The following is a 25,269-nucleotide window of genomic DNA, read 5'->3' as shown; positions in this document are numbered from 1 at the left end:
TCCTGCCCTGTCCCTGCAGGAAGTGGGGGAAGGGACAGGGCTAACTGGGTCCAATAGGGTGAATAAACCCTTCTGTGCCGGAATGAGACCACCCCACCTCGGCGCAACGTCCATCGCGGGCAGTTGTGTCGCACCACCGAAGCTTTTGGCACCCACGTGATCGCCAGCGCAGCGGCGTCCCTTGGGGCGCACGCTTTGGGGTTTGTTGGTCTTCCATCTCCAGAAAGCTGCCCAAACCGAACCAGCGCTGATGGAGGTGGCTTCGCATGTCCTCATTCCTGATCTCCTCCTGCCGCATGATCTGGAGCCACTGACGGAGACGACGAGCACCGAGCTGGTGCGCCTCCGTTTTCCTCCGTGCCCACCTCGTGCCTCCGCACAGCAGAGCTGGTATAACCCTGGTTCCAGGGATCTGCAGTTTCACAGCAAGCCTGAGGTCATGACAGCCCTGCAGCGGCTGCGGAAGGGCCCAAAACGCAGCAGCATGCACCACTGCCCACGATGTCTTGTTGGCCGATCTTGTTGGGCATGTGGCAGCATGTATTGGTCTGGTTATTAACCCAGAGAAAACGAAGTCCCTGGTCGTTACCATCCAACAGCCTCCAGCTCAGTATTAACTCATCCGGACAGGACGTGGACCGAGCGGCTGCTGTCAGATATTTGGGCAACATCCCAGAACGTGCTGGAGGGTGCTCAAACCATGGCCCTTGGGTCAGCATCTTGTCAACTAGGCCTCAATGCATCCCTTTGTGTCACGCACAGTCAACCTGTGGAACTCCTTGCCTGAGGAGGTTGTGAAGGCTGGGACTATAACAGGGTTTAAAAGAGAACTAGATAAATTCATGCAGGTTAAGTCCTTTCATGGCAATTAGCCAGGGTGGGTAAGGAATGCTGTCCTTAGCCTCTGTTTGTCAGCTGCTGGATGGCAGGAGAGAGATCACTTGATCATTACCTGTTAGGTTCACTCCCTCTGCGGCACCTGGCATTGGTCACTGTCGGTAGGCAGGATACTGGGCTGGATGGACCTTTGGTCTGACCCGGTCTGGCCGTTCTTCTGTTCTTATGCCCTTCATTGCCTAGGAAGCGCTATGGTGGGTTGGGGAGATAATTTCTCGGTGTCTGCAGCTGGTGCAGCTGGCTGCATTGCTCCTGGAGGCCTGCTCCGCCTGCAGAGGGTAGTGGACTGGGATCTGCACAAAGGCCTCGGGGCGTAGGGCCCCTGGCTGCCATTGAATTTTGGTGGGATTTGGATGCTGATATCCCTTCGGCGCCTTTGAAAATCGCAGCCAAGGTTCTAGTCCCTCCTGTGGCCCTGATCCTCTGGGGGACATGGAGCGAGGCCCTGGCCCTCTCTGTAAAGTGGGAGGGAATGTCTCTGCCCTGCCTGCCCGGGGCTTACCGGGCGGATATTTGCACAGGCTCTGAGGGGGTGGGCGAGGCACCGCTGCGAGTGAGCAGGGATCGGAATAATCCACAGGTAGGGAATTGGGTTCAGAACCGTCCAGGGGAGCTGGCTCGTTGGGGAAAGGGCTCTGGTTTACAAGCTGGCCCATGTGGAACAGGACCAGGGGCCCAACAGAGAAGCCTCAGGCCTCCCTCTCCAGAGGGGGATCATTGTGGCCTCGGAGGCAAGCCACGAGCTCTGTAAGCCCGTGATCACCCCTCAGCCTGTCCATCTCCTATATAACCACTTTTCCCAGGGCATCTGAGCGCCTCTCGAGCTCCCCCCGGAGGCTGGGCAGTGCTGGTCTCACCATTTGATGCAGGAGAAAGTGAGACGCCGAGGCCCACCCGGAGTGTTCAAGGTATCTCGGTGTTGCAACGCCTAACTGATTTAGGAGCTCAAGTCCCATTTTCAGAAGGGATTTAGGCACCCATGAGCCAAACACCCATTGAAACTTGAGGGGATTTAGGCTCCCAAGTGCGTGAATCCCATTTGAAAATGAAACTCGGGCTCCTAAATCAGTTGGGTGTTGGGACACTGAACACAGCAACACCTCCTCGCCTAGAGAACAGTCTAGGTGACTTGCCCAAGGTTGCCCAGGAAGCCTGTGGCAGAGGAGGGAGCTGAATGCTGGTTTCCCAAGTCCTGAGCTAGTGCCCTAACTGCCGGGCAGTCCTTTCGCTCGGCGGATGAATGCTCGGGGAGTTAACTCTCTGGCCGTCCTCTCCAGCTGCGTGGAATGCAGCCAGCCAGGCCGTTGTGTTGGTCGCTACATGCACTGGGTATCAAAGGACTTTGCTCTATAGCCCACGACACTGATCCCTAATACTCTTTCGTCCGGAGGGTTTAGCCGAGTGGTGTTATCCCTTCTCCCCCTAGCCCCTTATGGCTGTAATCCTCTCTCTGTGAGCGGGAGATGCTTTATCTGAGAGCCTGGCTGGGGTGGCCCCTGCTGCCTCTTGATGAGCCATCTGCCCCGCTTGCGTTCCCAGCCAGCTGAATGTGGGGGGCCTGGAGGACCCCGAGGGGGGAATGTGGACTGTTCCTCGGGCCACCAGAGAGGCGGCGGTGCAGCCTTTGCCCTGCCATAGGGAGCATTAGAATGTCTGCATGGGTCTTGCAAGGAGAAGACGCCCTCAGACAGGCGGGCTGCTGCTCCCCTTGTTTTGCAGAGCTGACCCTGGCAGCTACCCGTTCCCTTAGCCTAAAGCCGTGCTGAACTGAAAGGAGGGGGTGGTTAGCCGGCCAGGCCCCAGGCCTGCGAGTCTTGCTTATGGGGCTCCTGCAGAGGCAGCCAGGCCAGCACTGCTTCAGAGGGAGTGGAAGAGGAAGTCCCGCCTGATGGTAGGGTTGCTTTATCCCTCCTTAGCAGCGGGGCCGGCAGGACTGCAAGCTTGGCCTGGCTGCCCTTTCGTCATGACGGAGGTGGCCAGGCCAAGGGAAGGGGCTGCAATGTGATGCCCCCTCCCCACCCCCCAGCTCCAGTCCGGAGCCAAAGGGCAGAGGGGGAACTGACCCCCTGTTCCCCCTCATTGCAGCCCTGCTGAGTTCACGGGGGCATAGCCCGTTGGGAGCCCTTTGGGGCCTTACGAGTGGAAACATGGCGGCAGATCCTCCACTGGTGCCATCGGGTGGCCCTGGTGCCTGGCCGAGTTGCACGTCAGCTTAGGATCTCGCTGTTGTGTGGGTGGGACAGGATGGCCTCAGGGCTCCGGCAGGGATGGGAGTGTGTGTGTGTTTGGGGAGAGCAGTGAGGTGAGTCTGTATGACCCCCACCGGGAGAGAGCCAGCTGCGTCATGGTGCCCAGGGGCACCCAGAGGATTCAGGGGGCTTGGGTCAAAGTGGGGGAGCTGCAGCGCTTGTACTCACCCGGCGGTGGTCCGGGTCTTCGGCGGCATTTCGGTGGCAGGGGGCCCTTCAGTCTCTCTGCGTCTTCGGCAGCACTGAAGGGCCCCCCGCCGTTGAGAAGACCTCGAGCGACTGAAGGGCCCCCTGCTGCTGAAATGCTGGCCGAAGACCCAGACCGCTGCCGGGCCAGGGCCTGTGGGGCCCGGGGCCTGGGGCAAATTGCCCCACTTGTCCCCCCCCCTCTGGGCGGCCCTGATGGTGCCAGGTAGTTCAGCTCACCCCCAAACAGGGATATCTGCAGTACCTTGACTGGAGCTGTTAGCTTCCAGCTTCGGGGAAGCTTCCAGCTTCCAGCTCTGATCTCCCGAAGGATAGCAGATGCCCCATGCAGAAGCTGCCCCATGATGAGAGTTAATGGGACCTGGGATTTCCTGTATTAGACGAACATACAGGCCCAGCTCCAGTGAGTCTTTGCTTTTTTCTTCCAGCTTTGAACAGCTGGTGGGATCAATACCTCTCCTCCAGCCTATTGTCTGGGGGCAGGGCATTGCTGGCCTATAAATCCTCCTTCCCTCCCTTTTCTCCCTGGTTGTGTGTGTGTGCGCACGTGTGTCCAGCTCAGCTCATCTGTTCCATGTGGGGCCTCCTTAGAATAAAGCAAGAAAGGGACGGTTGGGGGGATTGGGTGAAGGTCTCCAAAGAGGTCTATAGACTGTAACGAGCCTTTCCATTGTACAAACGCACGGCCAGCAGCAGGCGGCGGGACGAAGTTCTGCGCTGACGCAAAATCTTCAAAACTCTTGATAAAATAAGCAACTTCTTACAGAGCAAAGCAGTTTTCTAGCCTGGCTGGGTGACCTTGGGAAGGCCAGGTTTCTGACGGGCACAGAGATCAAGGGCTCCGACTCTGGCAAAAATGCATGCAGGGTAAGACATACATGGGGCCAGGATCGTGCATGGGATTTGCCAGCTGGAAAGATCATCCCTGGGCTATACAAGTTGAAAGGGCCGTGCATGCAGTATGCATGTTGCAAAGGTCATGCGTGGAATGTATCCCGGGCTGGGTATGATCCTTGCGTTTATCAGCACATGAGTAATCGTTGCATGACTTGCATCACCCGTACCTGATCCTTGTGCTTCTGTTTCTCTGGGAGGCTGCTGTCTGGGCTGAGCACGATGCCTGTTCCCCACCCCACCCCCCCAATCCTGCACACTCCCCCAGCTCTGGCACCGGCTGCACAAAAATGAAAGAGAAAATGTACTCCCCATGGTCTCCTCCGTTTGTTGCTGGTTTCCTTGGTGACTGCCTGGAAACTGACCAGCACAAGGGCTACAAGAAAAGCTGGACCCCTTCCTTCATCTAGCATGAAAGAAGTGTCTCCCCCACCCCCACCCCCGAAGCCTCCAGGGCTTTGCGGCTTCAGGCTACAACTGGTCTTGAGGTGTGATTGTAGCGGAGCAGCATGGACTGGCAAAGACACCCTTGCCATTGGCTGTTAGCTTGCCAGGCAGACCTCTGCCGTAGTCAATTTTGTGCCCCTTGCTCCAGCTCTTGAAGGAGATGGGCAGATCTCAGCTTCTTCATGCCGGGTCTTACGTATGGAGCTACCAGTTCTTGTGATTTGATCATGAGTCTGGTGATATGGGGGAGGGAGCTGCGTGCTTGTAATTCCCCGGCTCCTGGACTCATGTGATTACACGAGAGCCTCCCCTTTCACTTAAAAATGAACAAATAAGTTTCTAGGGCTTGTTTACACGGCCATGTGTACACTACAGTGAGTGCAGCACTGCGGCTATGTCTCTGTAGCTCCGCAGTGTAGACGCTTCCTGCATTGATGGAAGAGATGTTTGCATCAGTGTGGGTAATCCCACTTCCCCAAGCAGCGGTAGCTAGGGCCTCGGACCAATTCTTCCATCAACCTAGCCGCATTTACACCTTGGGTTAACTCATCTTAGTGACACCGCCTCAAGGTGTGAATTTTTCACACTGAGCTAACTTGCTCTACATTTCAAGTGTGGACCAGGCCACATAATTAGTTTGCAGCAAACTGGAGAATGAATTTACCCCACACTCACCTGCCATGGTCTAACTGTCCATGTGGACCCTCCTGACGTGCATTAACAGTCGTTAATGTGCTTTGATCTAGTCCTCTTTGAAATGGGACTAATCAAAGCACTTTAACCAGCTATTAATGCGCATCAGCTAGATTTACACGGTCGGTCAGTCCACCGTAGGCTAGTGCAAGGTAGATTCACGCCCCAGTTTGCTGTGAATTGATGGGTTGTGTAGATCTATTAGCATAACCTATGGGTCAGTGTGTGTTACTGGTCCCTCCCTAAGTGCCTGATCTGCAGAGAATCTGAGTCTCTTACAGCCCAATCTAGGGGGTGCTAGCACTTTAGGTCAAGCTGTAGGAGCTCTGGCTTTTAGCCCTGCTTGATACCTGGGGACCTTGGTGGTTCCTGAGAGAGCTTGAAAATGTGAGCCATAAAGGCCTGAAAGGCAGAAGGTGGACAAAAGGAACCTAAAATGCATCAGATTTGCCTTAAAAACAGGAGACTTTTTTTAATCTCATGATTTTTGGGGGCTGGAGCCTGACTTGTGATTTTTAAATGCTTGGGCTTGGCAGTGCAGAATACATTCAGCTCCTCGAGGGCGCTAGGCTCGCCGCAGTCGCATCCCTGCTGCAGAGGGCTGAGCACTCTGAGCGGAGAAGGAGAGCCCAGAGGTCGGCATCGTGATGAGTATTTATTGTTTGTATCACTGCCGCGACTCGGAACCCAGGACCCTGCAGAACAAACAGAACAATTCCAGTGATCTAGTGCCTGGGCAGTCCAGCCCTGCAGTGGGTTTTTGGGACAGGGTGGCATGGATGTGACCAGGTGCGGCTCCAGGCACCAGCGCACCAAGCTGGTCGCTGTGAGGGCGGCAGTCAGGCTGCCTTCGGCGGCATGCCTGCAGGAGGTCCACCCGTCCTGCGGCTTCGGCGGCAATTCAGCGGCAGGTGTACCGAAGGCGCGGGACCAGCGGACCTCCCTCAGGCAAGCCGCCCAATCCGCGTTACCAGCGGACCTCCCGCAGGTGTGCTGCTGAATCTGCATTACCAGCGGACCTCCCGCAGGCGTGCTGCCGAATCTGCGTTACCAGCAGACCTCCCGCAGGCGTGCTGCCGAATCCGCGTTACCGGCGGACCTCCCGCAGGCATGCTGCCAAATCTGCATTACCGGCGGACCTCCTGCAGGCTTGCTGCCGAATCTGCATTACCAGCGGACCTCCCGCAGGTGTGCTGCCGAATCTGCATTACCAGCGGACTTCCTGCAGGCGTGCCGCCAAAAGCTGCCTGCCTGCCGTGCTTGAGGTGACAAAATACATAGAGCTGCCCCTGGCTGTGACTGTATCTGGGAAGGAGGTCCCAGGCATAGGGGACTAATTGGGCCGAGAGTAGAGGAAGGACAAGTAGGGAGCATTTGGCCGAGCTGTTCGGGCAGAGGAGAGGGCAGCGAGGGACCCCTGGATTTCTTCCAAGAGAGGCCACCAGATATGGAGTATGGGGGTTGGGTTTTGCACAGAGTGTTGTAGCCCTAGACCCTGCAAGGTACCAGGGCCCTGGTCAGCATCCACAGAACCTCATCACTAGGGCCCTATCAAATGCACGGCTGTGAAAAACACGGCATGGACCGTGAAATCCGGTCTCCCTCCGTGAAATCTGTTTTTGTGTGCTTTTACCCTATACTGTACAGATTTCACAGGGGAGGCCAGCGTTTCTCAAACTGGGGGTCCCAACCCAAAAGAGAGACATGGGGGGTCGCAAGGTTTGTAAGGGGCTTGTGGTATTGCCACCCTTACTTCTGCACTGCTGTCAGAGCTGGGCGGCCGGAGAGTGGCGGCTGCTGGCCCAAGGTCCAGCTGTGCAGGCAGCAGCGCAGAAGTAAGGGTGGCAATGCCATATCATGCCCGCCTTATTTCTACGCAGCTGCTGGTGGTGGCTCTGCCTTCAGAGCTGGGCACTTGGCCAGCAGCCGCCACTTTCCAACTGCCCAGCTCTGAAGGCAGCGCTGCTGCCAGCAGCAGCGCCAAAGTAAGAGTGTCAATACCGCGACCCCCCGCAATAACCTTGCCCCACCCCAACCTGCTTTTGGGTCGGGACCCCCACAGTGACAACACTGTGAAATTTCAGATGGAAATAGCTGAAATAATGAAATTGACGATTTTTAAAATTCCATGACTGTGAAATTGACCAAAACGGACCGTGAATTTGCTAGGGCCCTACTCCTCACTCACAGGGCTTTAACCTCGGTTCCTAGTCCTGATGCTTTTCTGCAGAGGAACCTTCTTTCCCCTGTCAGCAGCACCGTGCAGATGCTCCCTGTCCGTCAGCCAGGAGATCTACTCATCTCCTCCGTGCTGCCTTCTCCATCCTGCGACTCCTGCAGCCTCATGCGCCCATTGCACACTCAGGCCGGGGCCTTCGCCTGCCAAAGCCCTGCGGATAAAGGTCTCTCTGTGCTCTGAGTGGGGAGCTTCTCCGGGTGCTGGCAGCCAGTGAGAGAGATGGGAATCCGAGCGTTCTCCCCCCTGATCGGAAGTTGGGGGGTTGCTGTTTATGGACTCACTGGGTCTGTGAATGCAGGGAGGGAAGGGAACAAATGGAGGGTCTGAGGCTCTGCTGTGCCTGTTTAATCACAGGCCGCAGGGAGCTGGGCTCACCTCCTGGATAATGCACTAGGTACCAGCAGACATGTATGTGTATGTGCCCAGGCACACACAAACGTGTGTACAGGCACGAACTGTGTGTGCATGTGAGAGTACACACCTGTGCATGTGCACCCACGTTTCTATATGTGCATAAGTGTACGCATACTTCATGCATACTCGTGTGCATGGGCTTGCCCATCTGTGTGCACACCCACTCACACATGCACAAATACACACGTACTTGCGTGCAACACGGTGTTGTTTGAGACTATCTCATATGACCGTCTCAGAAATCAACAGGGGAACTTAGCCCAGATTAACCTACTATAAGTTGCGTGCACAACTGGTTGGAAAATTGTACTGGAAGAGTAGTTCTCAATGGGTCACAGTCAAGCTGGAGGGGCATATTGGAGGGGTTTCTCCTAAGTCTGGCTGTATTCAGTATCTTCATAAATGATTTAAATACTGGCTTACGAGAGCACACACATAAAGTTTGCAGATGATACCAAGCTGGGAGGGAGATGCAAGCGCTTTGGAGGACAGGATTAGAATTCAAAAAGAGCCTGACAAACTGGAGAAATGGACTGAAATAAAGAGGATGCAATCCAGTAAGGACAAATGCAGAGTCCTGCAGGAATGATCAGTGGCACAGATACACAATGGGAAGTGACTGCCTAGGAAGGAGCAGTGCTGGAAAGGATCTGAGGTCATAGCAGACCACAAATGAAATATGAGTCAATAGTGTAATATTGTTTCCAAAAAAGCAAACACCATCCCAGGGCATATTGGCAGGAGCGTCGTAAGCAAGCCACAGGCAAGAATTCTTCCATTCTCCTCAGCACTGATAAGGCCTCAGGTGGGGTAGTTGTATCCAGGTGTGGGCACCGCACTTCGGGAAAGAGGTGGACACATTGGAGGAAGTCCAGAGGAGACCAACAAAAATGATTAAAGGCCTAGAAAATACGACTTACTAGAAAAGACTGAAACAAACTATGTGCACTGGAAAAGAGAAGACTGAGGGGGGACGTGACAGTGATTTTCAAGTACGAAGAAGATTGTTATAAAGAGAAGATTTATAAATTGTTCCACTTAACCTCTCAGGACAGAACAGAAGCAATGGGCTTAAACTGCAGCAAGAGAGATTTAGGTTGGACATTAGGAAAAACTTACTAACTGTCCGGGTGGTTTAGCACTGGAATAAACTGCCTAGGGAGGTTGTGGAATCTCCATCATTGGATGTTTTGAAGAGTAGGTTAGACAAACCCCTGTCAGGGATGGTCTAGATAATACTGGGTCCTGCCTCAGTGACTAGGACTGCACTAGATGGCTTCTGGAAGTCCCTTCCAGTCCTATGTTTCTCTGATTCTATGCACATGCACATTTCAGTATGTGCACATGTGTACACACATGTGCACATGTGTACACATACATGTGCACGTGCACACAGATGAAGGTTCATGCCCGAGGTAGACTCCATTCCTAGATCTCTTCCGGGGGGGTAGGGGCTGCACCAGAGTCCATTCCAGGTGGGCACAGAGATCCAGTTCCGGTTCTTCCCTGGGGATAGACAACCTAATAGAAGTGGCTGCTTTTCTGACCCCAGTCTGCACTCCCTGCTGGACACACGCATGAGGAAATCCTGCCCTGAATGCTTGTGCTTTCCTCAGATGGCTGCCAGGCACGACTCCCCTGCGTGTGCTGTACCAGGAGCACTCAGATTGCCACTAACTCCCTAGCTGGGAATGCTTGGCAGCTTGTGTGTGGGCTGGGCGGCTGGTACAGCTCGGTTTGATTCTCACGTCCTCAGGATAGGGAGGGTCTGCAGTGCACGGGGATCTTCCCATCGTGGGAGAGGGGGTCTGGCGCGTGGCAGGTCTCCTGCAATCATCAGGGCATCTGTGGTCCTGCTCTGTTCGGGAGAGTAACACAGAGCAAGAGTTTAGTCCCACTAGGACCCAGGTCAGGGCCTGTGTTGTGCCTCCACAGGCTGGGGTCCTGCTCTCGTTAATTAGCTAACTGGGGCAGGATGAGGGGCAGGAGACACCTGCGGAAGCTGTTGATTCTTTGCTGGTACCAGAAAGTCTCCTCTTGGCTTTGGACCAGGCTGTATAGGGTCCTTGTCTGGGGCTGGTTCTGGGCTGGGCTCCGTTGACCCAGGAGATGTAACAACGGCGTCTGACCCTGCAGTTAACCACCCCCCCGCGCCGTTCCCAGCGCTCCCTCTTCCTGGAGCTGCAGACTCCTCCCTCACTCAGGACTAGGCTCCGACACCAACTGGTGTCATATCAGCCGCCAAATGGTCACGACTTCTAGTCACTAGTGAGCCGGGCCGGGTGCGAACCTGCAGCCTCTGACAAACCGTGCGACTCCCTGCCAAAGACCCCCTGACCTACTTCCTGGCTTTTCATTATAATGCTAAAACCTCCTTCTCCATGGGGAATGGCCATGCCTGCTTCTCTCCGGAGAGAAGCAGCAGCCCTGCGGGGCAGGGTTGTCCTCCTGCCAGAGGTGCCCTGCCAGGGCCATGCTCAGTCGGTTCTGGGGTAAGGGGAAGCTGCCGGGTACCAGGCTGAGAGCAGGAAATCCCCATGCCAGGGGAAGAGGCCATGCGTTGGGATTGGAAAGAGTTTTCTGGATGAGCAAATACCAGACCATGGATCTGCCTGCCTCAGCTTTTTCTCTGTCTAGCTAGCTAATCCCAAGTGTGCACATCTCTCTGTCGATCCCCATGCACCACAGCTTCCTCCAGCCCTGCCTGCCCTGTGCGGCTCCCGGCACCCCCGCTCCCTCCAGCAGCCTGCAGCTCCCAGGGGCGCTGTGTCTCACAGTGGCGGGCGCCGCTCTTTCCCCACCCCTCTCATCTCTCACGCTCGCTCCATCCTGTAATCGAGCCCCGCAGGCTGTCGCAGGAGAAATGAAGCATGAAAACTCTTCCCCATGAAACCCGGGACGGTGCTAATTAATCTGCCAGCGCGGCCTTCCGCCTGCCAGCGTCCGGGCCTTCCCAGCTCGCACGTCACCTGCAAAGCCTGGGGATGACATGCCTGCTCGGTGTGTCCCCCACCATCCTTCTAGCTCTGCTCAGGCTGCGTGAGGTCCCTTCTAGGAGGAGGTATCCACCCCGTAACCTGACCCCCAGATCTAACTTCAAGGGAAAGTCCCATTTCCAGCTCCTCCATCCCTTCCTCCTGCCTGTCAGCATCTTCTGCTTGACTCCATTCCAGCTTGGCTCCTCCACGGCCCCTGCCCGCTCCCATGCCACCCATCCATGCACAACCCTGGGCAGGGACCTCCTCTGGGTGCCATGGCTGAGAACCGGTCAGCTTGCCAGCGAGACAGGACCCCAAGTCAAACATGCAGGGGATTGTAGTAATTCAGGGATAGCCGCTTGAAACTGACCCACTGGGTGGGTGCTCCCTGGCACCTTAATCTCAGAGAGAGCCTTGGCATGGGTACCCTACGCTGGGTGTCACTTAGGAGCCTTTTAGCTCAGGCTGGCTTGGGCAATATTCTGGGTACCTTTGCACCATGAATGTGGAGGACACTTGTCAGGAAAGTTCTCCACGCAGCCAGGCTGCATCAGGAGACACACGGACAGAGAGTGCCTTGCCCAGGGGACTCGGGGTGCACCACCCAGCAGGGTTCTGGCCTAATGCTGGGTTCAAGTCCCAGCTCTATCGCTGACCAGCTCAGCTGCTTTGGAGAAATCACTTCCCTTCTGTCTTGTCCGTTTAGAGTGTCAGTGATCCTCCAGGGCAGCTTTTTACTTGGAGGATAGGGCTTCACTGCAAAGCCAAGGTGGGTTCGGAACTTGGCTTCGCTAACTTGGATTAAAATAGCAGTGTAGACCCAGCAACCTGGGTTAGCCACTCAGTGGGGATCTGATCTGTGTGTGCGTATAGCTCCTAGCATGGTGGGGAACTGATCTCTGTGTGCGTACAGCTCCTATCACAGTGGGGATCTGATCTGTGTGTGCGTACAGCTCCTAGAATGGTGGGGAACTGATCTCTGTGTGCGTACAGCTCCTATCACAGTGGGGATCTGATCTGTGTGTGCGTACAGCTCCTAGCATGGTGGGGAACTGATCTCTGTGTGCGTACAGCTCCTATCACAGTGGGGATCTGATCTCTGTTTGCGTACAGCTCCTAGCACAGTGGGGATCTGATCTGTGTGTGCATACAGCTCCTAGCATAGTGGGGATCTGATCTCTGTGTGTGTACAGCTCCTAGCACAGTGGGGATCTGATCTCAGTGTGCATACAGCTAGCATGGTGGGGATCTGATCTGTGTGTTCGTACAGCTCCTAGCATGGCGGGGATCTGATCTGTGTGTTCGTACAGCTCCTAGCATGGTGGGGATCTGAGCTGTGTGTGCGTACAGCTCCTAGCATGGTGGGGATCTGAGCTCAGAGTGTGTGCAGTTCCAGGCATGGTGGGCATCTGGTCTCCATCAGGGTCTCTAGGTGCTACTGTAAGTTAAGTAACTTACTTAACTTGCCGAGGTGACGCTTGCGAAAGGGCCTCTGCCTTCCAAGCTGGCACTGTTGCCAAAGTCAGCGAGGGCCGGCCCGGCTGTGGGTGCTGCTGGCATCCGGGAATGGACTTGAAGCTGGCAGGAGAATGGCAGAGGCAATGCCAAGGCAGCTAATGGAAATCTTTCAGGCCTTATTAGCCCCGAGTGGTGCCAGAGGAGGGGGTGGGGGCTGGGAATTACTAGGAGCCCGGAGGAGGAGATAAATGTTTGATTCGGAGCCGTTCCAGCCAACCCCCTACTCCAGGTCTTCTCCACAGAACGGGATCAGGGCCCATAGGCAAGCTGGGGTGAGACATGCAGGTGGGATTCCCACCTGCCCTATATGACGGTTCCCTCCAGGGCCAGGTGCTGTGGAGACAGAAAATTGGGGGCAGATTGGGGGTGGATTTAGCCCCTTGGTCCTTAATGGAGGGACTCGGTACATGTCCCCTACCCTGCAGCCAGGTGCTTGGACCCCCCAACACTGGTAGAAATGCCTGGACAGGTGAGTGGAAGCTTGATTTCTACCTGCTCAGGTTAGTGGGTCGCTGGAGCGCCAGGCTGTGTGTGCTAAAGCGGGTGAGGGGTTCCATCTGCACGTGGGCATGGTCCTCTCTGGTCTCCCCTCAGCTGTTTGCTCCCTTACCTGGGGGGACCCAAAGCTTGCTGCGATGGACGCCAGGCGAGGCCCCTGCTGTGGGTGAAGGAGCCAGGGCCCTTGCTTGGTGCAGGCAGGACTTGCGAGCGAAAAGCCAGGGGAGTACGGCAGCTCTGCATGGCCCCACATTGCAACCTGATCCGCCTGCTGGCATTGCCTACAAACACCCAGCTGCCCTCTCACCAGCCAATCAGCCGCTGCCCTGGCCTGTCGCGCACCGCGGTCACACAAGTGCCCTGCGTGCTCATTCATACGCACCACTACCCCTGGGCGGCCTGGGGCTGGCAGGCTCCCAGTGCCGGGGGCGGGAGGAGACAGGCAGCCATGTGCCCCCAGGGACCCAACAGGAGGAGCACCCCCGTTACTGCCGGGCAATCCCATTCCCATTGTAATTACAGCTGTGGGTACGGTGGCTTTCCGGGAGGAGAATACCTTGTCATTTATTCATGATTACACAGGTTCTCGGTAACCGGAGCCTCGGAGCATGCGAAGGGCAGCTCGCAGCGGGGAGCTCGGTCGCTGTGAATGCAGCCGAAACCCGGGGCTTTGAGTCCGGCGCATTCTGAGCGCCCCAGCGGCATGTGGGTTGTGCTGAGGCAGGGTGGTCCAGTGGGGAGGAACCGGGACACGTGGGTTCTATTCCAGGCCCTCCCCTTGAGCAAGTCATTTCAGCCCAGATCCGCCAATGTATCCAGGCGTCTAACTCCCCTTGATTTCCAGGGTATCAATGGGCATTAGGAGCCTGAATACCTTTGAGGACCCAGGCCGTCTCTCAGTGGCACTGTTCCACCCTTTGTCGCCCTTGTGCATTAGATTGTAAGCTCCTGGCAGCAGAGACTACGGGGCCTGGCTCTCAGCAGGGCCCTGCAGGCACTCTGAGAAGTGGGGGGATCAGCCTGAGGCCACACACGGATTGGGGAGCTAACCCACAGCCAGTGTCTTAAGCCCAAGGCCTAGGCGCCCACTAGGTTGCCCCGGTGGCACTTCGGGCCTTGTAACTGAGGGGAGCCCTTCACCTCTGCAGGGCTATAAGCCCCTGGGGCCATGGGACACTCCAGCTTGGGAGTAGGGGCCACAGGCTTAGCTGCTGTAGGGCTATATGGGAAGAGGGAGCCATCCCCTCGCCTGCCAGTGGGGATGCTGTGTCCTCTCTCCTCCCCGGCTCCCCCCTCGCCAGAGGCACCCCTAACACCCTCCCTCTCGGCTCCCCGCAGGTGTTCAGCACCTATTCCAATGAGGACTATGACCGCCGGAACGAGGATGTGGACCCCATGGCTGCCTCGGCCGAGTACGAGCTGGAGAAGCGGGTGGAGAGGTTAGACCTCTTCCCGGTGGAGCTGGAGAAAGGTGAGGAAGGAAGAGGCTGGCACTGCCCAGGCCGCGGGGGGCTCTCCCTGCTGGCACTGGGGAGGCTAAGAGCTGGATACTCAGTGACCTGGCCCTGGGCTTGGTGCTAGGCTGCGGGGAGAGGTCGAGGGGGCCTGGGGCGTCCCGTGAGTGCAGAGAATAGCCGCAGTGCCGGGCGTGGGGAGCGAGTAGGTGGGGAGCCCTTCCACCAGCCGGGGGTGGGGGTGGGGGAGGCGCCTGCGCAGGGCAAGTCTCAGGGCTGTTTCTGACCCAGTTCAGGCCGGAGCCGCATTGAAAGGGCCTGGGCGTGAGCCTCCCACCTCTCCATCTGACCTGGGGCACACCTGGGCCTCTGCTTCCCATATGCTTGTACACTCATCCCCCTACATGCACACTTGTCCCCCTATCCTCACCCAGACACTTGCACATCATCCCTCACACTCTCATCCCCCACATGCACACTCATATACACACTCCCCCATGGACTCGCACACTCATACACACACTTCCCCAGGCACTCACACACAAACACTCCCCTATGCAGCTGCACACTTACACACACACTCCACTCTGAACTTGAACACTCACACACACACACTGTCCCGTGCATTTGCAAACTCATCCACACACTCCACCCTGTAGTCGCACATTCATCCACACACTTGCAGACTCATCTATCCACCTACTCACTGATTCATCTCCTGCACAGTTGCACACACAGCCTCACACACTCATCCCACATACCCTCAGACCCATCCCCTTGTGCACACGTGCACACTCAGCCTCCCTGCACTCTCCCCCTGATCCCCACCCCCTCGCCCCTCCCACGCACACAAAGCTGCTCACTTATTCGCAGTTCTCACGTGTTCACCTCTCACACTTGTTCCCTTCATGCACCCAAAGTATTCAGGGACTCAGAGACAGCCTCTATCTCATCCTCGTGCACACTCATTCCTCTCTCAAACACACACAGACTCCAACACATCAATTCACACACATCTGGACACACACATTCTTGCACACCAGTTCACACCCACCCTTACATGCACATGGGTGCGTGCACACACAGAGAGTTCACACATACACACCTCCTTGCACACTAATTTAGACACAAACATCTGTACACACAAATACAGATACCCCGCTGTGCTGCACACCAATCTGCACATGTACCCCTCCACACATACCTGCATGCATTCATATACCCTGGTTCACACACATAGCCTGCACCCCACTCATGCACACATTCCACTGTACACCTTCCAGTTCACACACATACCCTAGACAGTCACTCATACACACACACCACTGCACACACACACAGCAGTTCACACACATACCCTACATACACACACATGCATAGCCTGCACACTCACTCATACACACACCCCAGTTAACACACATACCCTGCACACTCAGTCATACATACACACCACTGCATACACACAGCAGTTCACACACATACCCTGCATACACACACACACACACACACACACACAGCCTGAATATTCACTCACACACACCCCCCAGTTCACACATATACTGTGCACACCCACTCATTGAGTGTAAGTGAATGCACTTGTGAAAGGCTCTCCTCTCTGCCCCGTGGGATGCTCTGTGAAGCAGGCCAGGATAGCTCTGAGATGGCGTCTGCCGGGAGGCAGCAGCTGGCATGAATGCAAACAGGATGCTGTGGTGCTTCCAACGGGAGAGAGACAGCATGTTGGCAAGCCTGTGTGTGGTGCGTCGGTGCCTCCCCCTTTCAGCACTGAGCTCGCCCTGGGAGGGATCGACAGGGAAGAGGGTTCGAGGTTGGGGTCGGACTCACGTGTGGAAGATCCTGGGAGGAAGACAAGCTGGAGGGGGCTTGACTAAGAGATGAGGCCCCTAGGGGGATTAGTCCACAGCAAGGGGCGCATGGGGGAACCAAGCAGCTGGAGGAAATGCTGCCACCCCTGGCTGGAGGGACCTGTGTCATTGAGCTGCAGGCGCTCAGAGGGTCAGATTAGCAGGGGTGGAGAATGTTTGCAGCACTGGTCAGTAGCTAAGATCTGTGCCACAAGGGGCACTAACCCACGTGTTTCTGGATATAAGCCGATCCCCTGGGGGTTGGGGATTTGCATCATGGCAAGGCATAGGGGACAGGAAATCTCGCCTTGCTCTGAAGCATGAGGCGCTGGTTGCTAATGGAGGCAGGATACTGGGTTGGATGGGCCGGTGTTTGGATCCTGTCAGGCTACGAAAGGGAATGTTGTGACGTGTCTTACGGTAGAACCCAGAGGCCCCAAGTGAGATCAGGGGCCCACTGTGCAGGGCCCTGTACACCCAGAGTGAGAGACAGACCCTGCCTCCAAAAACCTACAATCTGAAGAGGCAAAGGGTGGGGCTAGAGACCTGGCAAGGGCCAGGGGGAATAGAGCTCAGGTTCCTCAACTCAGCCCTATGAGCCTGCCCTGCTGGGCTTGGGTTCTAAGCCAATATTTCAGGAGGTGAGAAACCAGGCTAGCTGGCCCCAAACTCTGATCTTGCAGGGAAGCCAGGCTATGGGGCTTTGATGTGCCAGCAGGTGTGATCTGGCACTGCCCGTCCTGGGCGCTCTTCTTCACAACGACTCGTTCCTTTGGTTTCCTCTCTCTCACACAGTCATTCACCCTCCCACGCATGCTACCTCCCGTAATTTAGCTGCCATCTGTCCTTGCCTCTCGCTGTAACAAACACTGTTCTTCTCTCTTGCTATTTCCTGGCTTTCCTCCTGCCCCCGGGGACAGTTCTGGCAAGCGCCGGAGCCCTCTGTGCCAGGCCCCTTTGCCCATCCCGCAGCTGGTGCATCGCTGCTGCCCCAGAGCTCGCCAGCCCCAGTTCACCGGGCGTGGTTGTTGGGGTAACCAAAGAGAGGGGAGAGCGCCGGCCTGGCTCGGAGGCCCCCAGCGGCAGCCCACGCGACCCCGTGAGGACCCCGGCTCTCTCTCTCTTGCAGACTCCGAGGGGCTGGGCATCAGTATTATCGGGATGGGCGCCGGAGCGGACATGGGCCTGGAGAAGCTTGGCATCTTTGTCAAGACGGTGACCGAGGGGGGAGCGGCTCACCGGGACGGCAGGTAAGCCTGGGGACGTCAGCGACTCTCAGGTCAGAAGGGAGCTCTGCAAACCCACAGAAGCTGGCGGCAGGTCTAGGAGCTGAATCCAGATCTCATGAGTCTCAAAACCAGAGTCTTAATCCCCAAACTGAGCATCCTACTGTAATGCTCAGCTCCAGAATACACGGACCCCCGCCCCCTCCAGCACACACGCTCTACTTTCAGTCTGGTTGTTCCCTTCACTCCCAGCAGGGGGTGCTGTAGGGAGCAGGGCAGGAGCACTAGCTGTGGGGGGTGGAGCTCTCAGCTACTCCAGTCCTCGCCTCTCCCAGCAGGAGGCGCTGTAGGGAGGAGGGCAGGAGTGCTGGCTGTGGGGGGATCTCCCAGCGACTCCAGTCCCCGCCTCTCCCAGCAGGGGGCACTGTAGGGAGGAGGGCAGGAGTGCTGGCTGTGGGGGGATCTTCCAGCTACTCCAATCCCCGCCTCTCCCAGCAGGAGGCGCTGTAGGGAGGAGGGCAAGAGTGCTGGCTATGGGGGGATCTCCCAGCTACTCCAGTCCTCACCTCTCCCAGCAGGAGGTGTTGTAGGGAGCAAGGCAGAAGCACTAGCTGTGGGGGGTGAAGCTCTCAGCTATTCCAGTCCCCGCCTCTCCCAGCAGGAGGTGCTGTAGAGAGGAGGGCAGAAGCGCTGGCTGTGGGGGGATCTTCCAGCTACGTTCAGTCCCAGACTCTCCCTTTCGGAATTATTGGAAATTTTGGCTGCAGACAGTACTTTGTGTATTTTGTAACTGATCCTAATGGCGTGGTTGGGAGCTTGTGTATATTGCACACCAGTCTGCTGGTGTGGTTTGTGTGTGTGTGTGAAGGGGTGGGCTGGCTATCGTTGTATCTATCGGCTTTGTGTTGCTCTTTATTTAGCTTTGTGTACACATGCTGCTTTCTGCATTGTGTGCTAGTTGTGTTAGTGTGTATGAAGCACTATGTGTGCGCGTGACAGTAGTTGTGTGTGTGTGCAGCTTGTGCGTTGCAAATGAGTTGCTCACAAAGCCCTGTTGTGTTAATTATTCAGTGTACCTAGGTTGCTTGTGCCTGCAGTCTGAGTTGTGTACCATCGGCATGATAGACAAGCCTGTGTGTATCCCTGTTGTGCATATTGTTCTGTGTATATCTATGCTGGTTGTGTGGTTGTAGATGCAGAATTGCCAACCCCCAAGCATTCCAAAATCACCATCAGGCTTCCAAAAATCATGAAATTGGCTTTAAAGTCATGAGATTTTTAAAAAATAAAAAAAAATTCTTATGTTGTGCTTCTTATTGGCCTCCTTGTTTTGAGGCTGACGGGGCAGGAGTAGCATTTTCAAGCTCTTCTCTGCAACCGGAGGAGCTAGAAATTCACTTTGTTGTTAAAAATGAGATTCAAACACAATCACGTGACTCCAGGCACTGGGGCTTTCAAAAAGAGAACTAACTCTTGCAAGACTCAGCACTGTAGCGTGTAGGTCTCTGTGTTAGTGTGTGCTGCGGCTGCTGCACACCGTGATCTCCATGTGCTCCTGGTGAGTTGCGGGGCACATGTCTGTGTGTTCGCGAGTTTGCATCTGTAACGTATTTCTGTATTCATTTCAATGGTGCTGACTTGGAGGACTTCACCATACGCATAACTCCCTCCCAGAAGGGTCTCTGGGGAGAGCTCAATCAGACAATCTTTTCCCAGCCTACTTCAGCACAGGCCCAAACAATCAAATGCAGGAGGGTCTCGGATGGGTTGCCACTGACACCCGTGCAAAGTGGGTATGTTCTGATCTCTGGTTGCCTCGCAAAATTACCAGTGCTACAGTGTGTGGGGACACTGACATGGATTTAAACCGAGTTTATAATGGGTCAGTTTGCACCAGTAAAGCTAAACCTACATAGATCAGCTATAAAGTGATGGCAACTCAATCACACACCAGTAGACAACACACACACGCACATAAACACACAATATGCACTCACCCCATTTGCAGGTAAACACCTCGAGCCATGGACCAATACACTGGGAAACCCATGCAGCCCCCCAGTACAGACACAGCCATACACACACACACACACACAGAAAAGACATGCTTGTGCTCCAACACGTCCTCTTATGCGCACACACACGCACATCCTCAGAAACACAATCACAACCACAGAAAGCTGTACCAGTTTTGACCAAACTGGTGCATAACCAGTGTGGCCGCTGGTAGACCAGCTCTCGCTTCGCACGGGGGTCCGTGGTGAAATGAAGGATGGGGCACCCTACCCATAGGAACACTTACCATAGCTCCAAGTGCCCTACTCTTAGTAACCCTAACCCTAGGGAGGGGCGCTCTATGCGTAGGAACGCTTGTGTAACACACCCGCAGGCATTGGGAAATCACAGCGAGTTTCACAATGAAAGGTTCTGCAGAGCAAAGGGGAAACGTTGTTTAAAATGGAGACATACACGTCAGTCTCAGCGGTCGGATCAGATTAGCCCAGTGGGGGGACTGTCTGTACGTGTTACATTGTGTGTTTGTGTGCAAGTGTGTTAGGGGAGTTGTTTGTCCCCGTTTAGGCAGGAGCTGTGGACTGCCATTTCAAGTGCCAGGTCACCACGCCGCTCACTCAACTTCAGCTTGGCTCTGTCATGGTCTGGATAATACTTAGTCTGGCCAGGAGTGCAGGGGATGGGACTAGCTGACCTCTCGAGGTCCCTTCCAGTCCTGCGATTCTACGATTCTACGACTGGGCCGAGCCAAACCTGAGTCTGCTGTGACCTGGTGCTTAAAAGCGGTAGGGCCACAGCCGACATGCCCCCCTTCCCCTCAGCTCCGCAGCATGGTATATGTGTGTGTGTTTATGTTGCTGAGTTTGTATTTGTGCAACTGTAAGTGGAGGTGTTTGCACAAGGGTGTATATTTCTATGGGAGTGCTGGTGAAGGCGTGGGCATGTTTGCATGGGGGGGTTGTCTACATGGGTATGGGTGGGTGTGTATTTGTGTATGGGTGTGTGTTTTAAGTACGTGGGTGTGTCCGTTGTGTTTCTGGGTGTGTTTGTACACTGGGGGGGTGTATAGATGTGCATGGGTGGGTGTGCATTTGCGAATGTTTGTGCGGGTGTTTGTGTGTGAACGTGTCCGTTGTGTTTCTGGGTGTGTTTGCGCACTGGCGGATGCATGCCCAGAGCAGGGTGCAGACAGTGGATGGCTGTAGAAATCTGAGCCCTGGTAATTAAGCTGACAGGAGAAAGTGGCTGGCAGGGAGTGTGAGCTCCTGGCCGCAGGCAGGGACTCTGCAGGGAGCCGAGACAGCTCTGTGTGTGTGTTTTCCATCTGCTGGGGCTCTGAGGTGAGAGAACATCCCAGGCTGGGGTTTGGGGAATCTCAGGCCGGGCCTGGAGTTCACGGGAGCCCCCTAGCACCGCCTGATGCCTGGGCCCCATCAGAGGTGTCACTGCCCTTGCTGGGGCTGCCACTGGAATGCCCCCCCCCCCCCCCCCCCCCACCAGAGAACATCACTGATCTATGCAAGAGATCCCGGCTCAGCTACTCCCTGGTTCTGGAGCCATGGCCTGAGCCCCCGCGCCCCACTCCAGGCCAGGCTAGGGCTGGCAGATCTGTGGGGTCGCCATGCCCCTCCTCTCCTCCAACTCTCTCCGTCTCAGCAGTGGGAGGATCGTGTGCCCGGCTTGGCTGCCTGGCTCTGACAATCACGTCCATCCGCCGCCTGCCAGCTGGGAGCTGCCAGGGATACCTCCGTAGCGGGGCCCAGGCCCTGACTGCCAGGATACCTGCCCTCGCTGCTCCCCGAGGGAGGGAAAGGCGGGCCCGTCCTGAGGGGGCAGAAGGACGAAAGGGGGGAGAGTGCCTCCGGGGTGAGGTGGGGGATGGGGCTGGCTTTACAGTTTGGGACTTCCCCAGGGAGGCTGTTCTGGGAGCCTCCCCTCATCCTAGCAGGCTCTCCTGCCCCACACATCCTTCCGAGACCAGCCTGATCCAGCCCTGCAGTCCAGGGCTGTCCCGCCCCTCAGCTCCCCCTTGGGCCGTGGGCTCTGGGGCTCCCAGATACCGCTTCTCCCTGGAGGGGTGGACAGGCAGTAGAGGCGGAGGGGACACAAGGATGCTGTACCCTCATGAGGCAGGGGTGGTGGGAAAGGGCTGGGGTGCTGGCATGGCTGGGGCGTGGGGGGCACAGCTTGATGGCAGGTTCACCCTCTCTGCTGCCAGCAAGCTTGGGGCCCAGTACGGTCCTGGCACCATCTGAGAGCCTCTCCGCGGCCTTGCTCTGTGTGTGCCGCTTAATCTAGCAACCGAGAGTTTCCTCCCCTGACCGCGCTGGCCATCCCTGGCTTCCTGAGTACACGGGGAGCAATGTTCCTTCCTCTTTCCACTGCACAGAGAAATCTCCGATTAACCCTTGCCAGTGTGGGGAGGAGGGGCTGACCCCAGAGACAAGGGCCCTGTTGGAAGCGGATGGCACAGCACTGGGGTGATTTAGCTGCAGTTACGCTATCTGGGAAGGGCAAGTGGCCTTCATCTGACTGCCAGCCGGGCACGGCTCAGGAAGGAAATCTGCCTACAGGGCAGCATGGGGGGTTGATTTTATGCCTTCCCGTGCAGCATCCGTAATTGGGCACTGGGAGGCAGGGTGCCAGACTACACGGAGAATTGCCAGCTTTGGTGTGGCAGGAGACACGACGGTGAATTAGACGGGCCAGTGATTTGATCTCATATTGCAGGTGCCAGGATACGGGGCTGGATGGGCCAGTGGGCTGATCCTGTAACAGGAACCAGGATACGGGGCTGGATGGGCCAGTGGGCTGATCCTGTAACAGGAACCAGGATAGGCGACTGGATGGGCCAATGGGCTGATCCTGTAACAGGAACCAGGATACAGGACTGGATGGGCCAATGGGCTGATCCTGTAACAGGAACCAGGATACGGGGCTGGATGGGCCAGTGGGCTGATCCTGTAACAGGAACCAGGATACGGGGCTGGATGGGCCAGTGGGCTGATCCTGTAACAGGAACCAGGATACGGGGCTGGATGGGCCAGTGGGCTGATCCTGTAACAGGAACCAGGATACGGGGCTGGATGGGCCAGTGGGCTGATCCTGTAACAGGAACCAGGATACGGGGCTGGATGGGCCAGTGGGCTGATCCTGTAACAGGAACCAGGATACGGGGCTGGATGGGCCAGTGGGCTGATCCTGTAACAGGAACCAGGATACGGGGCTGGATGGGCCAGTGGGCTGATCCTGTAACAGGAACCAGGATACGGGGCTGGATGGGCCAGTGGGCTGATCCTGTAACAGGAACCAGGATACGGGGCTGGATGGGCCAGTGGGCTGATCCTGTAACAGGAACCAGGATACGGGGCTGGATGGGCCAGTGGGCTGATCCTGTAACAGGAACCAGGATACGGGGCTGGATGGGCCAGTGGGCTGATCCTGTAACAGGAACCAGGATACGGGGCTGGATGGGCCAGTGGGCTGATCCTGTAACAGGAACCAGGATACGGGGCTGGATGGGCCAGTGGGCTGATCCTGTAACAGGAACCAGGATACGGGGCTGGATGGGCCAGTGGGCTGATCCTGTAACAGGAACCAGGATACGGGGCTGGATGGGCCAGTGGGCTGATCCTGTAACAGGAACCAGGATACGGGGCTGGATGGGCCAGTGGGCTGATCCTGTAACAGGAACCAGGATACGGGGCTGGATGGGCCAGTGGGCTGATCCTGTAACAGGAACCAGGATACGGGGCTGGATGGGCCAGTGGGCTGATCCTGTAACAGGAACCAGGATACGGGGCTGGATGGGCCAGTGGGCTGATCCTGTAACAGGAACCAGGATACGGGGCTGGATGGGCCAGTGGGCTGATCCTGTAACAGGAACCAGGATACGGGGCTGGATGGGCCAGTGGGCTGATCCTGTAACAGGAACCAGGATACGGGGCTGGATGGGCCAGTGGGCTGATCCTGTAACAGGAACCAGGATACGGGGCTGGATGGGCCAGTGGGCTGATCCTGTAACAGGAACCAGGATACGGGGCTGGATGGGCCAGTGGGCTGATCCTGTAACAGGAACCAGGATAGGGGACTGGATGGGCCAATGGGCTGATCCTGTAACAGGAACCAGGATACGGGACTGGATGGGCCAATGGGCTGACCTAGGTTGGCAAGAGATCCGGGGGAGTTGGGAGGGCACCATCAGCTCAGACAGCTCGTGGGCCTGTACTGATCTGGAACACTGCCCCTAAGCCCACCGCACCCTCTGCCAAAGGCCCCTCCCTCCCTTTCTGTCACTCACTCGCCTTCTCCCTCCCATAGGATCCAGGTGAACGATCTCATCGTGGAGGTGGACGGTACGAGCCTGGTGGGCGTGACCCAGAGCTTCGCAGCCTCGGTGCTGAGGAACACGAGGGGCAGAGTCCGGTAGGGGAACGGCGTGCAGCATGCTTGCCATGAGCCGGGAAGCTCGACAGTCGGGGGGCCCCAGGGGAGCAGACCACACCGCTCAAAGCCCGGCTGGTGGGCGCCCCAGGGGCAGCTGTGCTGGGATATGCCACTTCCTGCCGCCGGCAAGGTGGAGTCTTTGATCTTCCCTAGTCTGGCCCCCTGGCTGTAAACATGGTGTCTCCACCCACTTCTGTGTTGTGTTTGCTCCCCAGTGGGGTGGGAAAGGTATAAAAGGGGGTGATGCTCTAGCCAGGCCCCACCCACTGTCCAAAGCCCCGCCCCACAGTTCCAGACAAGCTGGGTTTTTCTTTTTCAACAATCAGCAATGACATAGTTAACATTTTAAATGTCATCATTACACTTCAGAGTCAACACACCCCACTGCAATTCATGGGGGCTGTTTACACTTCTCTGAGCCATTAGGCCAAGTTGAAAGGTGAATCTAAACTGCCCTGCCCTTCTCCCTACCCTGTTTAGTGTGTAAACTACACTACCACAGGCGAACCCGTTGTCTCGGCTGCCTGAAGTCTTGGACTCTGCAGAAGCTGACTGGGCTTCTGGGAAGGGCTTATAGCAGCCAGCGCCGGGTAGTCCCGTTCCCCCGCCTGTTTCATTTTACTGGAACCAGGAACATGGTTGGGTTTGATTGTCACCAGCTACTAGCATCCTCTGCTTGTGCCATCCCAAGGGGTCGGGATGCTACAACCAGGAAGGTGGACTCGACCTTGCCAGCACCCTGGTAACCATGCTGGCATCAGCAGGGTTGTGCCTGCGGGCGAGAGGGGAATCTAGCGGGCATGGGAATACAGGATTGCTTTGAAATGGATGTTTGGGTCCAGCTCCTGGAGGCTGGGGCCCAGCGCAGGCGACGGCCGAGATTCTGTGCTGGGCCTCCTGGAGCAGGGCTGCGTTGGCCTAGTGCTATCCCTCTGCATGGGGTGGGCGGTTGGGATTTCACGCCCCATTCAAACACCCTCTGTGTCCTGCGGAGACCCAGACTCAGTGCCCCAGGAGCTGAGTGTGACAGTCAGGGATCCCCTCACTGTGCCTGTGTTTGCCACACGCCCCACTCTGGGTCTACCTGTCATAACAGCTCCAGATCTGTCCCATGGCACCCCACTGTGTATGTCCTACAGCCCCATAACATCTACTGTGCACCCCATCGCACCCCACTGTGTATCTCCTACAGCCCCATAACATCTACTGTGCACCCCATGGCACCCCACCG

General features: G+C 56.5%; 1 protein-coding gene across 1 annotated transcript in view; it reads left to right on the top strand.

Annotated features, from left to right (window-relative positions):
* PPP1R9B (protein phosphatase 1 regulatory subunit 9B) overlaps positions 1-25,269 on the top strand; it is an 80,541-nt gene that overhangs the window by 8,525 nt on the left and 46,747 nt on the right. Inside the window, exons 2-4 of the mRNA XM_032791283.2 lie at positions 14,373-14,505; positions 17,483-17,603; positions 23,913-24,017. Coding sequence (XP_032647174.1) covers positions 14,373-14,505; positions 17,483-17,603; positions 23,913-24,017 — 359 coding nt within the window. The remainder of the gene's footprint in view (positions 1-14,372; positions 14,506-17,482; positions 17,604-23,912; positions 24,018-25,269) is intronic.

The sequence above is a fragment of the Chelonoidis abingdonii genome, chromosome 21 (assembly GCF_003597395.2).
Source record: "Chelonoidis abingdonii isolate Lonesome George chromosome 21, CheloAbing_2.0, whole genome shotgun sequence".
Lineage (NCBI taxonomy): Eukaryota > Metazoa > Chordata > Testudines > Testudinidae > Chelonoidis > Chelonoidis abingdonii.
The sequence above is the reverse complement of the archived record's forward strand: the minus strand, read 5'-3'. Positions and strand labels throughout refer to the sequence as shown.